At 41.7% G+C, this 23,048-nt stretch overlaps 2 protein-coding genes across 2 annotated transcripts; one reads left to right on the forward strand and one right to left on the reverse strand.

Annotated features, from left to right (window-relative positions):
- Window positions 1–217: 217 nt before the first annotated feature.
- On the reverse strand, window positions 218–4,002 carry LOC115662645 (L-type lectin-domain containing receptor kinase IX.1-like). The gene is made up of 3 exons (XM_056317769.1): window positions 3,874–4,002; window positions 3,606–3,786; window positions 218–2,148 (listed from the first exon to the last, which is right to left on the reverse strand). Exons 2-3 carry the CDS (start codon window positions 3,638–3,640, stop codon window positions 405–407), a joined length of 1,779 nt encoding a protein of 592 aa, XP_056173744.1. The 5' UTR covers window positions 3,641–3,786; window positions 3,874–4,002; the 3' UTR covers window positions 218–404.
- A 5,563-nt stretch (window positions 4,003–9,565) lies between these two features.
- LOC115694468 (L-type lectin-domain containing receptor kinase IX.2-like) lies at window positions 9,566–12,793 on the forward strand. Its single transcript, XM_056317645.1, has 2 exons — window positions 9,566–11,223; window positions 12,362–12,793. The coding sequence occupies exons 1-2, from the start codon at window positions 9,622–9,624 to the stop codon at window positions 12,791–12,793; spliced, it is 2,034 nt and encodes a 677-aa protein (XP_056173620.1). The 5' UTR covers window positions 9,566–9,621.
- Window positions 12,794–23,048: the final 10,255 nt, after the last annotated feature.

Below are 23,048 nucleotides of genomic sequence, written 5' to 3' on the forward strand. Positions count from 1 at the left end.
CCTTTCACCCTAACATCAACAAAGATTCCCACGCAATAGCTCATTTTTGGTAATTGTGCTTATTTTGCTAACGTACTTCATTTCGTTCATAAGAGTAAAATTCCGATTGAAACTCGAGATCCCTCTCAAAATGGCATTGTTAGACATGATCTAACCTAAATAAATATTTTAAGTACCGTACGACATTATACTAGTAATGAATGAGAAAGGCGAGTGCAACAACTTATCGATAATGACCTCTATTTCGGTGATTTTCACATACATCACTCTTAAATAGACATCATTTTCGAAAAATAAATATAGACATTATTGAGGCAGTATATTTTTCATTTCTTTTGTACAGAGCGAGGCATTTGCTTAAAGCCAAACGCATCTAAGACGACTAGGCGAGACCTTCAGGTTAGTTATATGTTGAATCTTGGCATCTTCGAGGGGAGTTTGGGAGGCTTTGCCTTCAAGTTCAACACGGCCATTGCCTCTTCAATGGAAGGCCGAGACCCAGCAAAGGGATGAGCACACGACAGACCCAAAATCATAAAGGCCTTCGCCTGTTTCTCGTCATAATCCTTGCCGAGCCTCATGTCCACCAGACGAAGAAGTTTCTTGCGCCAGTGCATGCTCAAGTTGCTGCGCCGGCTCAAGCTCCGGCACCCATAACGCTTCCAAACCCACAGCACAAGGCCACCTTGCGCCGCTAGTTCCGAGTCAAAGACGCTCCTCCCACATACTAATTCCAAAAGGACCACTCCGAAACTATAAATGTCAGATTCCTTACTTGCCTTGCCCGTTTGATAGCATTCCGGAGCCAAGTAACCCGGCGTTCCTTTCACTTGGGTTGAGTTTGGCCCTCTGGTGTGGTCAACTAGCCTAGCCAAGCCGAAATCTCCCAATTTGGCATTGAACTTTTCATCGAGCATGGTGTTGCTAGATTTGATATCCCTATGAATCACGCATTGATCACATTGTTCGTGCAGGTAGTGCAGCGCCGAGGCCAATCCCCGAGCAATGTTATACCTCCTTTCCCATGTCAACAAGGTTCTGCCTTTAAACAGATGATCCTCCAAGCTACCTTCTCTCATGAATTCATAAACCAGGACGAATTTATTCGCTTCGTGACAATAGCCTATGAGTTGCACCAAGTTTTTGTGCCTAAGTTGGCTTAACAACATCACCTCGGATATATACTCCTTAATCCCTTGGTGCGAATCGGAGTTTATTATCTTCACAGCGACCTTTGTGTGAGCGCCTCTTATGTGCCCTTCGTACACGACCCCAAAACCTCCTTTTCCCAGAATTCTGTCAGCTGCAAAAGAACCGGTCGCCATCATCAACTCTTCATAGGAGTACTTCTTGGGTCCACTCAACTTTTCGAACTCTTCCGTTAATTTTGTGCTATGTTCGCTTTCTTCTCCACCTCTCTTGGTCTCGGTTATGTTCTCTTCATTTAATGACGAGCTATGGTGACCTTCTTCTCCACCTCTCGCACTATTGTCACCTTCTTCTCCACCTCTCTTGGTCTCGGTTATGTTCTCTTGAGTTGATGTCGCGCTATGGTGACCTTCTTCTCGACCTCTCGCACTACTGTCACCTTCTTCTCCACATCTCTTGGTCTCGGTTATGTTCAGTTCAGTTAATGTCACGCTATGGTGACCTTCTTCTCCACCTCTCGCACTATTGTCACCTTCTTCTCGACCTCTCTTGGTCTCGGTTATGTTGTCTTCAGTTAATGTTGCGCTATGGTAACCTTCTTCTCCACCTCTCGCACTATTGTCACCTTCTCCTCCTCCTCTCTTGGCCTCGGTTATGTTGTCTTCGGTTAATTTTGCACTATGGTCGCCTTCTTCTCCAGCTCTCTTGGTCTCAATTATGTTGTCTTTGGTTAATTTCACGCTATAATCGCCTTCTTTTGCACCTCTCCCGGTTGTCTGAAGTGCATTATTTCCCACTGGCATATCATTGCTCAGGTAAGGAGGACGGGCGACTTTTGATGTCTCAAGTACCAAAGCAACGACGATCGATCCCAATCCAACGATGGCTATGGTAAGCAATGACCCCGGGGGCTGTGGCTTGGAGCTAAATACATAAGGGTGGGCGAGAAACGCCAATGCAACTCCATAGGCAGCTCCGAAAACAACAACACAATCGACTCTGGCAAACATGAATACATCAACAGTCAGCAACTAATTCTAATGCTAACCTCAGTAGAATGTCTCGTGAGAAACCAAGTGTCTTCTTTTTATCACAACCAAGAGGAAAGTTTACATGGCTCAGATGGCACCACAAAGAAAAACTTCATCCATGTCTAATTGTCTATGGTCACCCATAAGGTCAAATGTTTGCTTCAGAAACGTGTGCAGTATCGAAACTGGAGGACCAAATCCCACATAGAAAGGTCAAATGGTTTAGACTCTCTCAAACTTTGGTGTCAATAGTCCATGTTGTAATCGTAGGATTAAGTGTCCGTCATCAGCTTCTCTCAAAAGGCTTGGTCCTCTAAAAAGACCCAATAACTTCCACGGCGAGACCTCGCTTCAATGGCCGTGATCATATAAATTACCTTATGATTATCGGTGTCATAGAGACCACAATGGGGCAAGCTTAACTTACTAGAATTGCGAATTACACCTAAACTAAGGGCCCTTGTTGACCTTGTTCAAGTCCATCAATTTTACAGCATGAATTTAGAAAGTGCACAAGCAGGAGTCAAAAGAAGGGTAAGGGTGCGCATGACAAAATTTCTGTGCCTGGGAACTGATTGTGCTAAAAAATGATTCTTTTTGATTCTGTGCTCAGGAACTGATTTTAAGCATTTGAAAGTATTTTGTAAAGGTCCGAAATTTTCATTCCTAGAATAGAAAAAGAACAGAAATGCATTTAGTAACGGTACAAAATTTCTTTTTATTAATAATATTTTTAAATATTTAAAATTTCTTTCTTTCTTTTTCTTTTTTTTCTTTTTTTTTCTTTTTTTTTCTCCTCCTTCTTGGCTATGGCTTGGTCGCCAACCATAGGCCAAGGCCAGTGAGGATCCCCCTTGTCGGCGAGGGTGAGGGCTGCCCTCCCCCAGGCCGCCAGCAGTGAGGGTCGCCCTCAAGGCTCGCGGCCTGGGAGAGGCCCGCCCTCGTCGGATCTGGCGAGGGCTGGATTTTCCCTGCCGCCCTAGGTAGATCCGGCGAGGGCGGCCCTCGCCCAGGCAGCGAGCCTTGAGGGTGGCCTTCGCCGGCTTGGGCGAGAGCTAGAAAAAGGCCGGCGAGGGCCACGCTGGCCCTTGCCTGTGTTGCCAGTGGTCGGTGGTCGGCCAGGCATGAAGAAGAAGAAGAACAGTGAAGAACAAGAAAGAAGAAGAAAGAAAAAAAAAATTTCTTATCCAATTCTGATTCTTGTTCCAAGAATCAAGAAGCTACTTTTTTTTTTTGCTTCTTGATTTTGTTCCAAAACTGATTCTGAGAACAAAAAATTAAACAAACGGATTTCTGTTCCCAAATTGATTTCGAGAACAAAAGAACAAAATTTTTTACTATTTGGCATGTTGTCATGCGCACCCTAAGAAAACAAAGAGTTTGAGTGCTCCGTGGGGACAAGGAATAGAGAGAGAGAGAGAGTACCTTCGAGTGGAATCGAGCCTGTGGGATCGATCCATGGGGTCAAACGCGGCCTGGCGAATCAGAGAGAGTAGGTGATGAATTGAGTGTCGAGCTTGGCCAGCAACTGGAGCACAAGTTGAACTGAGATCGGCAATGCATCAGAGTCAAGGTCGAGCCATCGACAACGTCGAAGAGGGTCTTGCTGTATGTAGTAGACGAGGAAGGTTAGAAAAAAAGAGTTTAAAAGAAAAAGAGTTTAGAAAAAAGAGGGACCGCACTTTTTCCGCACCTCTATTTCCTTATCGTCGCCCTAAAAACGAACTTGGAGAATTCTTTCCTTCCTTTGCTCTCTCTCTCTCTGTTTTCCTTTTTGTTCTTATCTTGGATTTTGTTTATAACGTAAAATGGTGGAAACAACCCAAGCTGTGGGGACCTTTGAGGAAGTCGACGGGAAGCTTCCCTTTGAGCAAGGAAATATTAAGTGGTTTACAAGCGCCACGTCAACGGCTAACGTGACGTGCGCTTATTCATTAGTAACCAATTACAAATTGAAACATGGAATCAAAAAAATAAATTAAAAGGATATGTTCACTAAAAATCCCAAAACTTATGACGAAAGTACAATTGAGTCCTAAAACTTACAAAAAGTGCAATCAAGTCCTAAAACTTGTCAAAATGTTTCAAATGAATCCTGAAGTTAATACTGTCAAATTTACTAACGGAAAATACTGACGTGGCCCTTACGTGGCACTAACGTGGCTTATTTTAATATTTTATCTCTCATATGTGGCTAAAACGACGTCGTTTTGTCTTAAATTTGATTTTCATACTAATTTTATTTAAATTAAATATAAAAAATAAGCAAAATTAAAAATTAAAGAAAAACAAAAGAAAAGGCAGGTTTGCCCTCCGCGCGGCCCTCCCCAGAACTGGGCAAGGGTCGTTTTTAAGGTGGTTTGCAGAGGATGGAAGACCACATGCAAATGTTCCCACTGCTGAACCCTAACCGGACCCACCTGCACATGCACTCCTCCCCCTTTGACTGTTTCCACTCCCTCGTCATCCTCCTCTTCTTCTTCCTCTTCTTCTTCCTCTTTCTCTTTTGTATTTTGACGCAGCGCAAAGCGTATAAGGAACGATAACATGCAAACGTATAGGAAATCTGAAATTTTAATATTTAAAATTTTGTCGTCTCAAATATGAATAAACGCCTTTTATATGAGGTGTTAACCCTAACCCTACTAGGACTCTAGCAAACCCAAAATTACAAAATTGCCACTAGTAGCAAAACAATAAAGCCCAAAAGAAAATACTAAAAAAATTGAAAAATCCATCTAAACGACTCTGCATCGCCAAAATTCATCATTAGTCATGGCCAAAGGCATGAGAATTGATTAGGAGACCGTTTTGCTGCAACCGATCGAATTTGAGTTCCAAAATCGTCGACCTCTGAGTCCGCCGGTCCTAAAAGCATCTTCCTCCCTTCGACTTCCGTTGGGATTTCTACCTGTCCAATCGGCCCAAAAACGCACTGCTAATACTCTCCACATCATTCTCCTCCACTTGAGAAAAACTCGTCCTCAAGTTAGAATTAGGATTTGGATACAAAGGCTCAATGGATTCATGAAACGGTGACAAATCAGCAACATTGAAAGTATTAGAAATACCCATGCTACGTGGAAGGTCTATAACATAAGCATTATCGTTGATCTTCCTACTGACAGTGTAAGGTCCGTACTTCTTTGGCTGCAACTTGCTCTAAGAACCAATGGGAAACCGGTCCTTACGAGGAAACACCATGACTTGATCACCTACTGCAAACACTAACTTTCGCCTGTGTTTATCTGCTGCAGCCTTATACTTCTGATTAGCCTCTTCCAACTTCTGTTTGACTTCCTGATGCACCTCTACAATCTGCTTAGCCACATGATCTGCCGCTACACTCTTGTTTGCTTGTTTGGGCAACTGAACCAAATCCAGGTTATGCAGAGGTGCCTTTGTATAAATGACTGAAAATGGTGACTTATCAGTAGAACGGTGAACTGTATTGTTGTAAGCAAACTCTGCCTGCGATAAAGCAATATCTCACTTCTTCGGTTTGTCACCACAAATACTTTGAATTAAATTACCTAGAGTTCTATTGACCACCTCTCTCTGCCCATCAGTCTGAGGGTGAGCCGTGCTACTGAAGTTCAAAGATGAATCAAATAGCTTCCACAAGGTCCACCAAAAATGCCCCAGAAATTTGTTGTCCCTATCAGGGGTAATAGATTTAGGGACGCCATGCAAACGAACCACTTTCTTAAAGAATAATTTGGCCACACTTACTGCATCAGAAGTCTTCCTGCAAGGAATGAAGTGTGTCATCTTGGAAAATCTGTCAACCACTGCGTTTGCCAGGACCTTGGCCAAAGAATTCATTGCTGCGAATGAACATGTTCGACTACAAAATTACCGTCCCCTACTCTAGTAAAGAACACAGCACTGACTCATTTCTTGGCCTTCTTCACCGGTGTCGTCTTCAGCTTCGTGGGGGCAACCTTCTTCACAGGGCGTTGCCTTCGCAAAAGTCTGCACCACCTTCGCCGCGGGCTTCAACTTTGGCTTCTCGGCCGCCTTTCTCTTCACACCCACCACAGCTGCTTTGGGCTTGGCGGCAGCAGCAGCCTTTGCCTTGGGAGTTGCCGCCTTCGACCAAAAGGGAAAAAAGGTTTGCCCTCTCCCAACCTCGTCCCTAAGCTCGTTGTTGCTCACGAAAAACTGCGATAACCCGAAGCGCTTGTCGAGGGGCGGGTGACCGCCCCTCGGCCTCTGCCTCACTCCCTTTCGAGTGCGCGAGGGACGGTGTTAATGTACTTCGTCGGCGATGGCGGGGAACGGCCGCTTGACGAACGCCAGAGTAGAAACGAGCGGAGAAGCAAAATCTGAGAGCCAAAAAAGAGATTCAAAATTTGAAAGCACGTTTGCTGGAGAGAGAAACGCTGGAGAGGAAATATATTTGCTTTTCTTGTTCGTCTTCTGATGAATTATTAGGTGCATTTCACACACCACGTAGGATTTACAATAAATCATACATTGATCGACACGTGTCCATATCGGGCCCACCCGTCAAAAAATTGTCTCCCCCTCCCCTCTCTCTCACGCGTCTCCATCTCCTCTGCAACCCCACGCCCAACCTCCTCTCTCTAAAACCTTCGCTCATGCCTGACTCTCTCTCTCTCTCTCTCTCTCTCTAAAACCTTCGCTCATGCCCGACTCACGATTAGCTCTGCTCTCTAGTCCAACGAACCACGCCACCGCCTCCGCCTCCGCTTCCTATCCATCTCCGGTGACAACTTTTGAGGTATTAAACCTTCGAGGACTCCGGAATCATGGGGCTTGTCGTACACGACATAGAACCCGTTGTCCTCGCTGACGTCACGAGAGTACCAATCGTCGACGCCGAAAGCCGAGGTCAAGCTCGTCTTCGGCTTGAAGACCAACTGCAGCAGCTTCTGGACCAACCGTGAGATTCGGGAGTGATTCTTCGCCGTCGTTGAGGTCGCCGGTTGTGGCTGCGGTTGCAGAGGAGAAGGGGGAAGGCGCGGCGGTCAAGGTGGTGAGCATGGATACGGTGATGGCGGAGATGGCGGAGTCGAGCTTGAAGGACTTGAGCTTGAAGAACAGTGTCGAGCGAAGGTTAGAGTGTGGGGGGGGGGGGGGGGGGGCGGGGTTGGGCTTGGGGTTGCAGAGATGGAGAGCAGAGCGCGTGAGAGAGATTGGAGGGGGAGACAATTTTCTGACGGGTGGACTCGATATGAACACGTGTCGATCAATGTATGATTTATTGTAAATCCTACGTGGTGTGTGAAATGCACCTAATATTTTCTCATGAGGAAAGGAAAGGATGGAGAGGAGAGGAGAGAGAATTGAAGAGCAGAGGGAGAGGGCGCGTAGGGCTAGTGTGCAGGCTAAGAAAGAGGATGGAAATTATTTTTAGCGGAGAAAATTGTGGGCTGGCGAGTCGGCCCCACAATCGCCACGTGGATCACGTGGTGCTTCCTGAGTGGTCCGGTCTCCGTGGAGGTCCCGGACCACCTAATATTTTCTCGCACGGAAGACTTTTTTGACGCATTTCGATTTGCTTTCACATTGACCGAACCTCCCCGAGCGAGCGCACTTTTCCGTCTGGCGCACCGCGGCGATCATCACTTTCACCACTTTATCAGAGGCGAGTGTAATATTTGGATTTAAAAAAAGAAGAAGCAAAAAGTTGAAAAGTCAAAGAAAAAAACAGAAAGTGGCCTTCTGCTCATTTTAAGACCGCACAGTAACGGGAAAAGAAAGAGACGCTCACCGAGAAAGAAGAAAAGAGGGAAAAGAAAGAAAAGAGAAGAGGAAAGGAAAAACGAGAGGATGGTTGCCGATTCGACTTCGTATTACAATGCCTGGTAAGTATTCGCGCCCCTCGTTCAGCCAATTGGAAAAGTTTTCTGGGTTAGGGCTCATATTTGGGAGTTATGTGTTATTCGAGCGGCAAAGTTCGATTTTTAAGTCGTTGAGCTATTAATATACATAAAATTGGTAGTTTAGGTTGTTGTGGGGCTGTGGGATTTTATGGTTTGCCGGATACAAATTTTTGAAGTTGCGCGCGTGGTGAACAATGCGCGACCAACGGCTTTTAGGCCGATTTCATCAGTTTTCGGCTCGATTTTGGGTCGGCCAAGTTAGGGTTTTTGTAGTTCTTTAAATGGGCTTTCTTTTGACTATAGGCTTGCTTGGAACGGGGTTCGGTGGAAGAAGTTATGGCGTGATCAAGTTTCGTGTTCAAGCTTTGCATTGCAGACGACTTTGAGTAATAGCTTTGGATGAGCGATTTGTGGGCGCCTTTTAGTCGTTATGTTAGCGTCTAAGCTTAGTTTGATCGAGTCATAGTTGAGGTAGCGTTTTACTCTATTTTAACATTGTTTCTCGCTTATTTGATATGATTGCGAGTTCGACGATTCGAGTAATCTTCCTTTTTAGTTAATTGAAAAGGGATTGAGAATGTTTTATGAAGTGGTCTAAAATGACCAATTGTGAATGCTTTGGTTAAATGCTTTGTGAAAGGAATTGTAAAAGCTGTACGTATTGATTACGAAATGTTTTATGAAATGCATTCTAACTGATAAATGGAATTGTAAAAGGTTATGTAATTTGGTTTGTAAAACCGGTTTATGAAATAATTTTCTGGTGTTGATTGTGCGTTGTTGGAAAAATGTTTTGGTTGATATGGCTCATATCGCTATGATGAGAACCCATTGTGGGGGGAGTATGCATACTGTTAGGACGTTCTTCTGGACTGAACCACCGGCTATATAAATGGTAGACCTAGCCAAGGGCGGTAAACTTGGTCGCCTTTGTCACGGCGTTAAACGTGACCATAGTTCAATGATGACTATAAGATTAGTTGATGGAATTGACTACCGATGTGTGATTGATGAGATTAATCAATGGAATAGATCATTAATAATTGTTTGTTATTATTGAGTAAGTTTTGATGACTAATCTTGTATGTATAGAGTTTTGTTAAAAAATTATCATACATTTTCAATATTTTACGTATATCGTATATTGGATTTTAAGATGATGAGATTGATATCATTTTATAATGATGCATAGTGATTGTTCGATTCTCTTGGAAGAAATGTATTACTCACTGGGCCGTGGTAACTCATTCCTTTCATCTTTTGTGTTTTTCAGGTTCCTCAGTTAGTGGCTGACAGTTCGAGAGCGCTTTTGATGGGGACTTTTGAGAATTGATTTTTTTTTAGGTAAGGTTTGAGGCTTTGTCCTTCGAGCGAAATGACGGCTGTGTCACTACCCCCATTCCTGTGGGATTTGGGGTGTGACAAGCGTTCGTAATTGATCCTGGCGCACCGTTGCGATCATCACTTTCACCACTTTTTCTGTTTTATCAGAGGTGAGCGCTGAGAACGATGAAGATGTTAACCTGCCTGCGCGGCGCTTTGAGTTCATAGGCAGTAACCAGGTCTGCCAGAAATTAAGAACATCCAACATGAAAAGCTTTGGAAGACATAAAGATCAGCCTCAACCTCCCACGCCCACATTAGTACTACTTGTCTTGATGATCTCTCTGCTCAAACCCTTCTCAGCTGCTTCCGCTCTACACTTTGACAATCCATGTTTCATGTTCCCATATGGCTTTGCGATCCCCAAGAGGTTAGCCAATGCTTCTGAGCGGCCTCCTTACCTCAGCCCAAGCCAGCCAAACGGAAGACTCAACGGCATCAGCCGCCGAGCTACGTATTCCAGCAAAGTGCATTTTTGGGACAAGGCCACGGGGGATGTGGTGGATTGCACTACCCAGTATACGGCCAGCACCGACTCTCGACAGGGAAACCCTTTCGGTGACGCACTCACCATATTTGTTGGTCCTTATTACGGCACAGCTGTGGATTTGGGGAAACTGCATCGGTGGGGCCAGACCACCTCCGTGTTTGTGGCGCCTTGGACTAATTGGTGTACCGACTATCAACAGGCAAAGACTCACAGTTTCCTTTCTACTGATGCTTCTCAGGGCCATGTAGCTCGTCCCAACAGCGATTGTGTTGCAGTTCACGTTGACCATGTCAAGAATACGTGGAGTGTGGACGTTCCATGTGTCGGTAAAGACTCGAACGACCCCTGGTCCATGGCCGATGTCCGAAGGGAGATCGTCAAAGTCATGAAGGACGGGTCGGTCGCTCATATTACGTACAACCCGTGTGCGAAAAGTTTGAGCGTGGTCTGGAGGGATAATGATGGGAATTCCAGTAATGAAGTCAGTCGTCACTACGACGCACGCAGCTCAACTGCGTATTTGCCAGAGGTGGTGGGTGTTTGTGTCATAGCTCCCCCTGAATCTGCATTTGAGTATCGCTTTGCCCAGACATCGGAATTACGCTTGGACTCACTGCTTTTGGTGGAAAAGGTTACCGACTCTTGGTTGAAGTCGCTACTGGGCGGTGTCGTCGTATTGGTGGTGACCATTGTTGCTTGGGTAAATTATAGGTCAAAAGTCTCCGGTCCAGAGACACAGAGAGGTGGACAAGGAGGCAACCGCAGCGCAAACTTAACCGAAGAGTTCGAAAAGTTGAGCGGAACCAAGAAGTTCTCCTATAAAGAGTTGATGATCGCGACTGATTCTTTTGCACGTGACAGAATTCTGGGAGAAGGGGGTTTCGGGATAGTGTACAAAGGGCACATAGGAGGCGCTCGCAAACGGGTCGCTGTAAAGAAATTAAAATCTGGTTCACACCGAGGGATAAAGGAGTATATATCCGAGGTGAAGTCATTAAGCCAACTTAGGCACAGAAACTTGGTGCAACTTATAGGTTATTATCACAAGGCGAATGAATTCGTCCTGGTTTACGAATTTATGAGCAGAGGTAGCTTGGAGGATAATCTATTTAAAGGCAGACCCTTGTTGACATGGGAAAGGAGGTACAACATCGCTCTAGGATTAGCCTCGGCGGTGCATTACTTGCACAAACAATGTAATCAATGCGTGATCCATAGGGATATCAAATCCAGCAACATCATGCTCAATAAAAGGTTTGAGGCGAAATTGGGAGATTTTGGCTTGGCTAGGCTGGTTGACCACACTGGAGGGCCAAAAGTGTTAAGGAAAATTCCCAATAGATTTTGAAGTTGACAAAACTGTCTATGAGTGTTTTGTAAGTCTGATAAATGCTTTGAAGTATTTTGATTCAGGAAGTTGTTTTTGGAAGAAAAGCATATGTCAATTTTGATCTAGTTCGTGTTCAGATTGTGAAAGAACTTCAAGCAAAAGAAATTCAGACTCAGAACGAGAAGTTCAGACTCAGAACGAGAAAGTTCAAACGCAGAATTTCTTCAGACGCAGAAATTCTTCAGACGCAGGCGCTGAAATTATTCAGACGCAGACGCTAAAATTATTCGGACGCAGAATTCGAACGAAACATACGGCTAGTGATCCGGTATGGATTTCACAGAAGGAAAGTTTTGATTGTCTCAATCTAAGGCTATAATTGATTGACAATCAAACATTACGACAAGTATACATTACAACGGATAAAGCTCTACTTATGGAAACCAAGATTCTGATTGTATGGGCGACCAGAATCAGCGGGATTCAGATTTTATCAACCAACGGCTACTCAATCCATTTTATACAAATCTGTCCAAAGGTGAATATTGGAAGATGATCCTCTGAAGACTGTCCAACGGCTAGTTTGGAAGTGGAGGAGTATAAAAGGAGATCAACGAGGAGCAGAAGGTAGAGAACGAAATCAAGAATCAACAAGTCCAAAGTCTGAGCATACTCCGATTCAATCTCTTGTCTTTCGTGAGCTTAAACGTGTAATCATTTGAGAGGTGTAGACAGTGTTATAAGTGTGTGCTTAGGTGTGAGATAGTGTGATCTATCGGCTTGGTATAAGCAGCACCAGCTTTGGGGAGAAGTGCTTGGGTTTAAGCGGCACAACTTGTCAGAACTTCTCATTGATTTGATTAGTGGAATCCGCCAAGGGCATGGTAAGCATGGGAGAGTGGACGTAGGCTTGCTATAAGCCGAACCACTATAAACTTGTGTGCAGTTTTTCTATCCCTTATCTCTTACTTTACATTCTGCACATCAAGAGCACTGTCTATATAAACTGTCTTGAATCTGAATTTTATTCAGACTCAACTGTGATCTTTCATTTCCGCATAAATTGATAAAAATTGTTTAACATCACCTATTCACCCCCCCCCCCCCTCTAGGTGATCCTTGCTAGCTACATCAAAAAGCAACCGAAGTGATAAGAACACTAGGTTACATGGCTCCGGAATACTATCGAATGGGTGAGACAAGTACGGAATCTGATGTCTATAGTTTTGGAGTCGTCCTTTTGGAAATAGTATGCGGGAGAAGAGTCATCGAAGACGAAGGCCACCTTGTTGAGTGGGTTCGGGAGCAATATGGGCGGGGAAAGTTGCCTGTGGACTCGAAGCTCGGCAGAGATTTCGACAAGAAACAGGTGAAGGCCTTGATGATTGCGGGGCTTTGGTGTGCTCATCCCAATGTTAGCCATCGGCCCTCGATTGAAGAGGCAATGGCCGTTTTGAACTTAAGGGCAGATCTTTCCAATCTCCCCTCAGATCTGCGACGGTCTCAATGGAAGGTCTGGTCTAGAGGCTTTCGGTTTTGGGCAAATGCCTCGCTCTGAGTGCAAGAAATGATGCCTCTTTTAGCGGTGCATGCATGTCATCTTCAAGCAAAAAGTTACACTTTTGTATATACGTTTATCGTACAGACAAAAAAAGTATATACGTTTATTGTGTCTCTTAATGTTGCCTTTTGTTTCCGAAGTTGATGTTACGATATCCATGGATAGTACAAAAAGATGTTCTTCAGGAGTTGCCGTTGTCTGTTCACATTCTCAGTATTGCATAGTAGCACAGTAGTGTTATACTGGCCAAGCAGTGAATTGAAGAAAAAGAAACAAGAGATTCTTGTAGCAGGTCTTGCAAGATACAATTTGGCAACTTCCTACAACCGTCTAATAGATGGCATGAAGAAACAAGATTCACAAGATACTAAACAAAGCAGGACATCATCTTAGGAAAATGCTAAAAGCTTTCGACTCTACTTCACTCTCATCGCGCATTGAACCATCAGCCACCTTGGAAATCTGAACCCAGCAAACCCCTCGGAAAAGAATCGTCAATTACATATGCCGGATTCATCATTTCATAACTTTGGCCGATCATTCTACCAGTTTCAAATGTTGGCAATTATTCTCCTGTTTAATTGATACCCAAACTGAACTCGTTATAATAAACTTTCCCGCAAATTATCCAAAAGTTCTACTTCAAAACCCAATCAGACCAAGTATCTAGCTGATGTATAAAGAAATCTTTTGTCTAATTGATTAATAGGTTATCCTATAAGCTATATATGATACATATGTATTAATAGCCATAATTGAGCAGTTACACGTGTTCTGCGTTTGTATGATGCACGTAAACATGTTGCTAAACTACTAAACTAACTCTTTAGATGGATGCCAAATATCATTCTCCATCTAACTGTGAACTAAAGTCATTAAAAAGAGATAAACTTGAAATTTCATATTTCAGATTCTCAACACCAGGTTTTCAAAGTTTTTGAGAATTTTTCGTTTGATTATCCTTTTTGTCTTTAATTTTTTTATAGCGATTTAGATGGTATTGCAACAAAAATCCGATGAGTTCTAACCTTAACGTGCGGGTAGACCTCGTGGGCCTTGGACCTGCATACTACAAAGAAAGAAAGTCTCTGCATTTTGTTCTACGTGGACCCTTCGATGTTTAAGTCGGAAAGAAAGTACTGAGAACGTGAGAATTTGCCCTTTACTGAGAGCTTATTCATGGTGAGCCTCTCTGCATGTCGGCATGCTTCATGGGCAATCTCAAAGCTCTCTAGTACGATAAATCATGCCGATATCAAATGATGTTTCGTAGATCAACTCCCACAAGTCAAACTAAGTTCGTATCCGGATCTTGTCAAAGATACCTCGTCATCATCCATATGCCCAAGACCCAATAATCGGAAATGGAACACTTCCTCGTAACTTGGCCCGAAGAGATTCGGTCGAGGGTCAATTGAATTTAAGACGTCAAAACGTTTTCTTGATGCGCATAGCTCGATTTTACCTATCAAATTATCTGTCCACCTTATTATTATCCATGTTCTCAAGGAGACTCTCGCCACTAATGAGTTTGCAGCATTAAAATTTGAATTGAATAGATCAATTTCTCTTTTTTAAGCGTCACTCCAATTTGGATTATATGCTGTACAACCGAGGAAGCTTGTTTCGGCTCGTAGCGAGTCGAGCTTGTCCAGGTTTCTTTGGATTCTCCGATTCTTTTGCATTGCTTTGGTCATCGTTCCCTTATAGAGTTCATTCAACTTTTTCCCTTCTGGGATTTCGAATGACGATGCATTTGTTTTCAAATTTCTCTGTTGCCGGAAAAATTAGCGGGTAAGAAGAGGAAACTGGTTTTCTCAAGTCCATGACTTAGCATTCAGTCGTCAATTTAAGACTCGATGCATTCACCCACATTAACTTTTTTAATTCGTAGCTGTAGGTGACTCAGTGGGATGTCTAATGTACATAGACTTGTTTACAACTGACTGTGCAAGTGTCGTAAAACAGTTTTATGATTGTGTTACGACGTTCTTTTACTTAATAAGGACATGTAGTAATGTTGTACCGCACACCTCATGTACCGTAGAAGTGCCCGTGACTTTGCATTCGGTTCGTCCATTCTGTCGTCAATTTCAGATTTGATACATTCACCCGCAATAACTTTTAAATGGATTATGCTTGTTAAGGGCTCTGGCAATGGAGATTTCAAAATTATAGGTGACTCAGTGGGAAATTCTGAAGTACACCACACTTGTTTACAATGAACCGTCATAACTGTTGTAATATAATTTTTCAAGGTGTTGGACGATTTTGTACTTAATAACTACTAGTAGTAATGTTGAATGGCATGGGGGGTGCCCGTGACTCAGTAGCCTCTTTGATGAGAAAAAACATCGTCATTGTAGATTATGCACCATGGAGTCATCACTGTTGAGGAAAATTCCTATTAATTTTGAAGTTGACAAAACCTTCCACATAATTATAAGTCTGATGCTTATTCTGAACTAATTTATTCCAGGTATTTATGTTCTGGAAACTTAGAAGGAAATTATTCAGACTTTACAAACTGTCAAGTATGTTTTTGAAGACCCACATAATCTAGTTTCTGAGATTCAGACGCAGAAGTTATTCGGATGCGAATACGGTAAGCGAAGTTATTCGGATACGGTATGCGAAGCGAAGTTATTCGAGATGCGACGCAGACGCAGACGTTGACGAATTTCTTGGGACGTTGAGAATTCGGAACGAAACACAGCAGCTAGTGATCTGGCATGGATTTCACAAAAGGAATGTTCTGATTGTCTCAATCTCAATCAAATTGATTGACAATCAAACATCACGACAATAATGCATTACAACGGACAAAACTCTACTTATGGAAACCAAGATTCTGATTGTATGGGCGACCAGAATCAGCGGGATTCAGAATCTGTCATCCAACGGCTACTCAATCCTTATTATACAAATCTGTCCAAAGTGAAGATTGGAAGATGATCCTCTGAAAGCTGTCCAACGGCTAGTAGAGGAATATTTAAGGAGATCAACGAGCAGCAGAAGGAACACAGAATAAAGAATCAACAAGTCCAAAGTCTGAGCATACTCCAATCATTTCTCTTGTCATTCTGAGCCAAACATTAAGATCTTGAGGGACACTTTGTAAGAGTGATTGTGTGAGATAGAGAATCCTATCATACACAAGAGTATTAACACTCAGAAGTTGTAATTCCCCTTGATTACATAGTGAAATCCCGGTCGGTAGGGTCAAGCGTGGGAGAGTGGACGTAGGCTTGCTATAAGCCGAACCACTATAAACTTGTGTGCAGATTCTCTATTCCTTATCTCTTACTTTACATTCTGTACATCAAGAGCACCGTCTTTATAATCTGTCTTGAATCTGAATTTTATTCAGACTCTACTGTGATTTATTTTGTTTCCGCATAAATTATCAAAAATTGTTTAAGATCACTTATTCACCCCCCTCTAGGTGATCCTTGCTAGCTACATCAATTGGTATCAGAGCAGGTTGCTCATTTATTGAAGTGTCTTACTTCTGAGCTAACGATCTATATGGCTAGCTATGGTGCTCCGGGGCTCATTGAAGGACGAGCAACAACAGACCACCATATTTCGATGGCAAGGAATATAGTGTCTGGAAGAATAAGATAAAGGCATTCATAAAGTCAATTGATCACATGCAATGGGATGTCATCATCAGAGGAGTCAATCCAAGATCTTCTGATTCAAAAGAAAAGGCAGATGCAAGCATAGCAGCAGATCCTCTATTATCTCAAACTGAGATATCCAAAAGAGAAACCTTAGATTCCAAAGCAATTTATTCTCTCTATTGTGCTTTATCACCTATTGAATATAAAAAAATTGCTGCTTGTGAATCAGCTAAGGAAATCTGGGATACTCTCCTTGTTACTTATGAAGGAACAGATCGTGCCAAGGAAACTCAAATCAATCTTTTGCTTGGTCAATATGAATCCTTCAAAATGAAGCCTGGAGAATCAATTGCTGATTTGTATGACAGATTTACTGATATAGTAAATGGTCTTGCTTATCAAGGACAACCAGTTCCAGATACAATGAAAGTCAACAAACTTCTGAGAGGACTGACAAATCAGTGGGATAACATCAAAATATCTCTTCGAGAAACACAAAGGATCAAGCCTCTATCAGTGAATGAGTTAATTGGAACTCTTCAATCATATGAGATTGAGAAACGGAATGAGGAGAATGAATCCAGAGGTAATAAGTCAATTGCTTTGAAGACTAACATTGATTCTGATGCAGATTCTGAAGATGAAGACGTTGATGATGAACTAGCTCTCTTTATAAAGAAGTATAAGAAAATGAAGATCAAAGGAAGAAACCTCAGAGGTAAGAAGCCTTTTGAGAAGAAGAAGTTTTTCGATGAAACAGAGAGATCAAAGGATGTTATATGCTTTCACTGTAAGAAACGTGGACATATTGAGCCAAATTGTCCACTTCTGAAAAAGAAGACCAAGTTTGAGAAAGCAAAGAAGGCTTTAAAAGCAGAAACCTGGAGTGAAACAGAGTGTGAAGACAGTGATGAAGATATCTCAAATTTCTGTCTAATGGCTAAGTCATACTCAGACTCTGATTCAGATTCTGATCCCAAAGTGGAGATTGAGGTAAAACATTCTGGCATGCCTATTGAAGTATCAAATTACATTGATGAATTATGCTTTGAATTCAAGACTGCTCTTAAATGCATCTCTTCTTTGAAAAAGGAAAATTCATCACTGAGGCAACAGGATGTTTCACAAAAAGAAAAAATCGATTTCCTTCAAAAAGAATTTCATCAAGTCAAGGAAAGTCGAGATTTTCTTTCCAAAGAAAATGCGGTTTTGAAAAAGCAAGTTTCAGAAATTACTTCCAAGTTTTCAAAGGGTTCAGAAACCTTGAAGCATATCCTTTCTATCCAAATTCCTTACTACAACAAATCTGGTCTCGGATTTGTGAAGGAAAGTGATAGCTTGATTGATTTTCCAAAGGTCAAGGAGAGATTAAAACAAAGACCTCCTCGACAAGCTTATAAAAACCATTTCAAAAGGAATTTTGTAAAACCTGTTGGCCGAAGTGCACTCAGGTGCTCAAAATGCGGAGATCCACAACATTTTGAGAATGAATGTCCTAAGGTCTGGAGACCTGTTAGAAGAGATTTTGTTAAGACAGCTTATACTAATGCTCAAGGACCCAAACAAATTTGGGTACCAAAGAAAACTTGAGATGTTGTGATTTTTGCAGGTTACCACAAAGAGAAAAAGGAAGTGGTACCTAGACAGTGGATGCTCTAGACATATGACAGGAGATCTAAGTATATTCGTTGATCTACACAATCTGAATGGTGGAAAAGTTTCATTTGGAGGAAATACCAAAGGAAAAATCGTTGGCAAAGGAACAGTTGAAATTGGAGGACTTACAATCAATGATGTCTCTTTGGTGAAAGGACTCAACTACAACTTGATAAGCATAAGCCAACTATGTGATACAGGTTTCAGAATCAACTTTCAAGAAGATACATGCTCAGGGACAAGCAAAGATTCGTCTCAAACATTTACAGGAAGAAGACATGGCAATATCTATCTTCTAGATGTCAATCCAAACTCCACTCATTGCTTGATCTCAATCAAAGAGGATGAAGATCTATGGCATAGAAAATTGGGGCATATCAGTATGAAACAAATCTCAAAGATCTCAAACAAGAAACTGGTTCGAGGTCTACCAGATTTGAAATACAAGAAAACAGAGTTATGCAATGCTTGTACACTAGGAAAGCAAGTAAGGAGCTCTTTCAAGTCTATACATCATGTTTCCACTAATCGTGCTTTGCAGCTTCTTCATATGGATCTATTTGGACCAACCAAAACACAAAGTATTGGTGGTAAGAAATATTGTTTAGTTATTGTTGATGACTTCACAAGATTTACTTCGGTGTTCTTCCTTGCTCATAAAAATGAAGCATTTTCATATTTTTCAAAATTTGCAAAAAGAGTTCAGAATGAAAATGGCTATTCTATTTCTAGCATTAAAACTGATCATGGGGGAGAATTTGAAAATCAAAGTTTTTCAGATTTTTGTGAGGAAAATGGCTTTCAACACAATTTTTCTACTCCTTATACACCAGAACAAAATGGTGTTGTGGAGAGGAAAAATCGTTCTTTGCAAGAAATGGCAAGAACTCTGTTGATTGAAAGCAAAATTTCTTTTCATTTCTGGGCAGATACAGTTTTTACAGCATGTTATATCATTAACAGAGCTTTTCTCAGACCCATTCTTGAGAAAACCCCCTATGAGCTTTACAAAGGTAGAAAGCCCAACATTTCATATTTTCGTATAAAGTCTTCAACAAAAAGTCTCAGACTGTGGAAGAATCAATGAATGTAAAGTTTGAAGAAAACATTCAGACTCACAGAGATGAATCTGAACCATCTCCCAACATTCAAGAGTTATCAGAAGATCATCAACAATTAGTATCAGAAGGAAAAGAAGGAAAAGAAGATACAATACAGACTCAACCAGAAAGTTCAGAGTCTGTAGATATTCACAAAGAAATATTTGACAAAAACTGGAAACATAAATCCAGTCATCCGAAGAACCTTATTATTAGAGAAATAGAAGATGGTATCAAGACTAGATCCAAACACAAGGAGAACATCAGCAACTTGGCCTTGATATCAGAAATAGAACCAAAAGAAGTTGGTGAAGCATTATCAGATGAAAGCTGGATCGAAGCTATGCAGGAGGAACTTCAGCAGTTCAGAATCAATAAAGTTTGGGAGCTTATGCTAAGACCCAAAAATCATCCAGTAATTGGAACAAAATGGGTATTCAGAAACAAACTGGATGACAAAGGGAAAGTTACAAGAAACAAAGCAAGACTGGTTGCAAAAGGCTATTCTCAAGAAGAAGGCATAGATTATGATGAAACATATGCACCAGTTGCAAGGTTAGAAGCCATTCGGCTACTATTAGCTTATGCTTGTTTCCATAACTTTAAATTTTTTCAGATGGACGTGAAAAGTGCCTTTCTGAATGGATATATCAAAGAAGAAGTATATGTGGAACAACCACCTGGTTTTGAAGAACCAAAGAAGACTGATTATGTCTACAGACTCAAAAAGGCTCTTTACGGTCTGAAACAAGCACCCAGAGCTTGGTACGAAAGGTTAAGTAACTTCCTTCTGCAAAATGATTTCACCAAAGGTAAGATTGATACAACTTTATTTATTAAGAGAAAGGGTAAGGATTTTCTACTTGTTCAAATTTATGTTGATGATATAATCTTTGGATCCTCTAACGAATTGCTTTGCAAGGAATTCTCAAAAAATATGCAGAATGAGTTCGAGATGAGTATGATGGGAGAACTAACATTCTTTCTTGGCCTTCAAGTGAAACAAACCAAAGATGGTACATTCTTTTGCCAAGAGAAGTATGCAGAAGAGATTATCAAGAAGTTTGGATTACAGAATTACAAGAAGACAGACATCCCCATGTCTCATTCATCCAAACTGGACAAAGATGAAAATGGTTAAAAGGTTGATCAGAAGGTATATAGAAGCATGATAGGTTCATTATTGTATCTAACTGCATCTAGACCTGACATTCTATTTAGTATTTGCATGTGTGCAAGATTTCAATCAGACCCAAGGGAATCTCATTTTTCTGCAGTAAAGAGAATAATCAAATACATTGGAACATATCCAATGTTAGGCCTTTGGTATTCCAAAGATTCAGATTTTACTCTTACTGGATATTCTGATGCTGATTTAGCTGGATGTAAAGTGGACAGGAAAAGTACTTCGGCTTATACCATATTTCGATGGCAAGAAATATAGTGTCTGGAAGAATAAGATGAATGCATTCATAAAGTCAATTGATCACATGCAATGGGATGTCATCATCAGAGGAGTCAATCCAAGATCTTTTGATTCAAAAGAAAAGTCAATCCAACATCGTCATTGTAGATTATGCACCATGGAGTCATCACGAATGGCATGATATGGCCTCACCATGCTGAGCAAAATCAGGGATCAATTGTGACATCTTGTTCGAATTAATGAACTTGTTGCCCATAAGTTTGTGTTCCAAACTTCTTTTTGTCATATGGTTAGTTTCTTATGATGGCTTCGGTAGCCAGCCAGCATCTTATTTGTGATCTTTAGTTTGTTTGTAAATTGTGTGTTTTTGTAAAAAAGTGACTCTTCCTTCAAACTCCAGGAGTCCGTCATTAAGCTGCTTGCTCTGGTTCTTTTCGAATGGAGGGTCTGTTGGCAGATGAAATGCCACAACCGGAAGGCTTTGACAGATAATTTACTTCTTATGGTAAAAATCACTTCAAATATCTTTATACCTTGAGCTTCTTGTAGTTCTAACATGCCGAGTTTAACTTATCGATTCAATACCTTGATCAGAAAGCAATATATTATGGGTGCTATCCACAGCTGTTAGTGAGAAATACTTAAGTTTTTTAAGTCCGGGGAATTTTATTAGTCTCTATATAGCCTGAGAATGATAGCGTGAGAATCCCAGCAAAATCAGGACTACTACGTCTGGAGTCGTAGTAGTGTGCATAGATTTATTTGCATTTACTATGAGTATCGGATGAACCAAATAAGGCGATGGTTAATTCTTTGTGTTGCAGTTTTGCCTCTGTTAGTGATCGCTGTAGTATCTGCCTATTGGAGGGGGATTTGAGAATGTCTACAAGTCAGACCAGTAAAACACCGACATGGAGTCAACCTTCGATCCAGTAGCGGTGTAACCTAGTTGAGCGGGCATCCTTTGAGTTTGCTGATGTTGTCCATAAAGAGGGTGTGCCCGCGCATTCTGAAACTTTTCGGCAGGAAAAGGCAGATCCCGAGTCCAAATCATCTGAAATACTGATGGTAAACTTTTAAAAGAGTTAATAGTATAAGGGGTTACCAATCAAGGAAAATGAAAGTTAGTAGCTCAATAATAAAGATAGTAAATTAAAAAAATAATCAAGTGAAAGTAGGTAACCTAAAACTAATTGGTAATGTAACAGGACAAAACTTAGGGAAGTTGGTAATTTCATAAAACTATTGTTACGCTACCAACAAGTTATTTACTAAAAGAGATGATGGGAAATTTATTAATTTGGAAAAAAATATTCGTGCTTTAGGGCACCACGATAGAATTCTGCCAATTCACCCATCTCACCAGCTTCTGCCTAGGAGACATGGCCGTTGCCTTTAAATTGATTGAAAAAAAAACACACACACAATAGCATAACTCAATTCTTCAGTATTTAATTTGTTTTCACATCGATAAATAAGACAATAGGAAGATTTGACTCATTATAATATTACTGAACTAACTGCACGCATATGACATATCATTACATTTATAATAAGTCCACTTGGTTTGGTGTGACGATGCCTTTGATTATTTTCTAATCCACCACCCGGTAGAGTGAACCAGACATTATAGCCGGCCATCTACCACATTCTGTTGCCTTTCTTAGCAACACTGCCGTTCGTCGGGGCTATTTGTGTTTCCAATCGAACCCCACCACGGTGATCGTCACTTTGGCCGACGGATTTTGGTGCCTGCACCAGTTTTTCAGTTTTATCAAAACCAAGTGATGAGAATAATGAAGATGTCAACCTGCCAAGGAGGCTCTCGCGGGCGGTGACCAGATCTGCAAAAATCAAGAACACCCTGTATGAGAAGCTTTGGCAGACATAAAGATCAACCTCAAGCACCCACATCCACATTAGTACTAGTCTTGATGATCTCTCTGCTCAGCTCAGACCCTTCTCAGCTTCAGCTATACTCTTTGACAGCACATCTTTCAATTTCCCATCCTTTGGCTCTGAGAGCCTCAAGCTCTTAGACATTCAGGGGAATGCCTATGTACGGTCTCCTTACCTATATCTCTGTTGGGATTTTGACATCCAAATTCCATAGAATTGAACGAGAAGTGTGTGGATGAAAGTGTCCCACATAGGATAGAAGAGGTGATGGGAGATAGTTTATTTTGAGGAGCCTCTCAAATAAGTTTGGGCCCTTAGGGGTACCCCACTTTTATGGAAGAGAGAGGACCTACGCCAAGCTGGGTCGGTTTCCCCGCACGCGCCGCCGGCTGGCTCGGGCCGGGTTCCTGTCAATTTTATTTTTCCCGAATTTATTCTTTTTGTTTCGAACAGATATGTCTGTTCGTAGATTCGGGTTCTACCATCTGTCCAAGAGTGACCAAGTATAACCGAACCGAACGAAATTATTCGCTTGGTGACTCTTC

Source organism: Syzygium oleosum, unplaced genomic scaffold, assembly GCF_021117445.2.
Source record: "Syzygium oleosum isolate NSW1041296 unplaced genomic scaffold, Sole_v2.1 Sole_v2.14, whole genome shotgun sequence".
NCBI classification, from domain to species: Eukaryota; Viridiplantae; Streptophyta; class Magnoliopsida; order Myrtales; family Myrtaceae; genus Syzygium; species Syzygium oleosum.

What these genes read in the sequence shown, in the direction of transcription:
- LOC115662645 (XM_056317769.1), bottom strand. Translation starts at nt 3,640, where the DNA reads ATGGATCGATCCCACAGGCTCGATTCCACTCGAAG. An exon ending in AGGCTCGATTCCACTCGAAG is followed by an intron (nt 2,149 to 3,605) that starts GTACTCTCTCTC and finishes CATGTTTGCCAG; the next exon opens with AGTCGATTGTGTTGTTGTTT.
- LOC115694468 (XM_056317645.1), top strand. Translation starts at nt 9,622, where the DNA reads ATGAAAAGCTTTGGAAGACATAAAGATCAGCCTCAACCTCCCACGCCC. An exon ending in ACCACACTGGAGGGCCAAAA is followed by an intron (nt 11,224 to 12,361) that starts GTGTTAAGGAAA and finishes GATCCTTGCTAG; the next exon opens with CTACATCAAAAAGCAACCGA.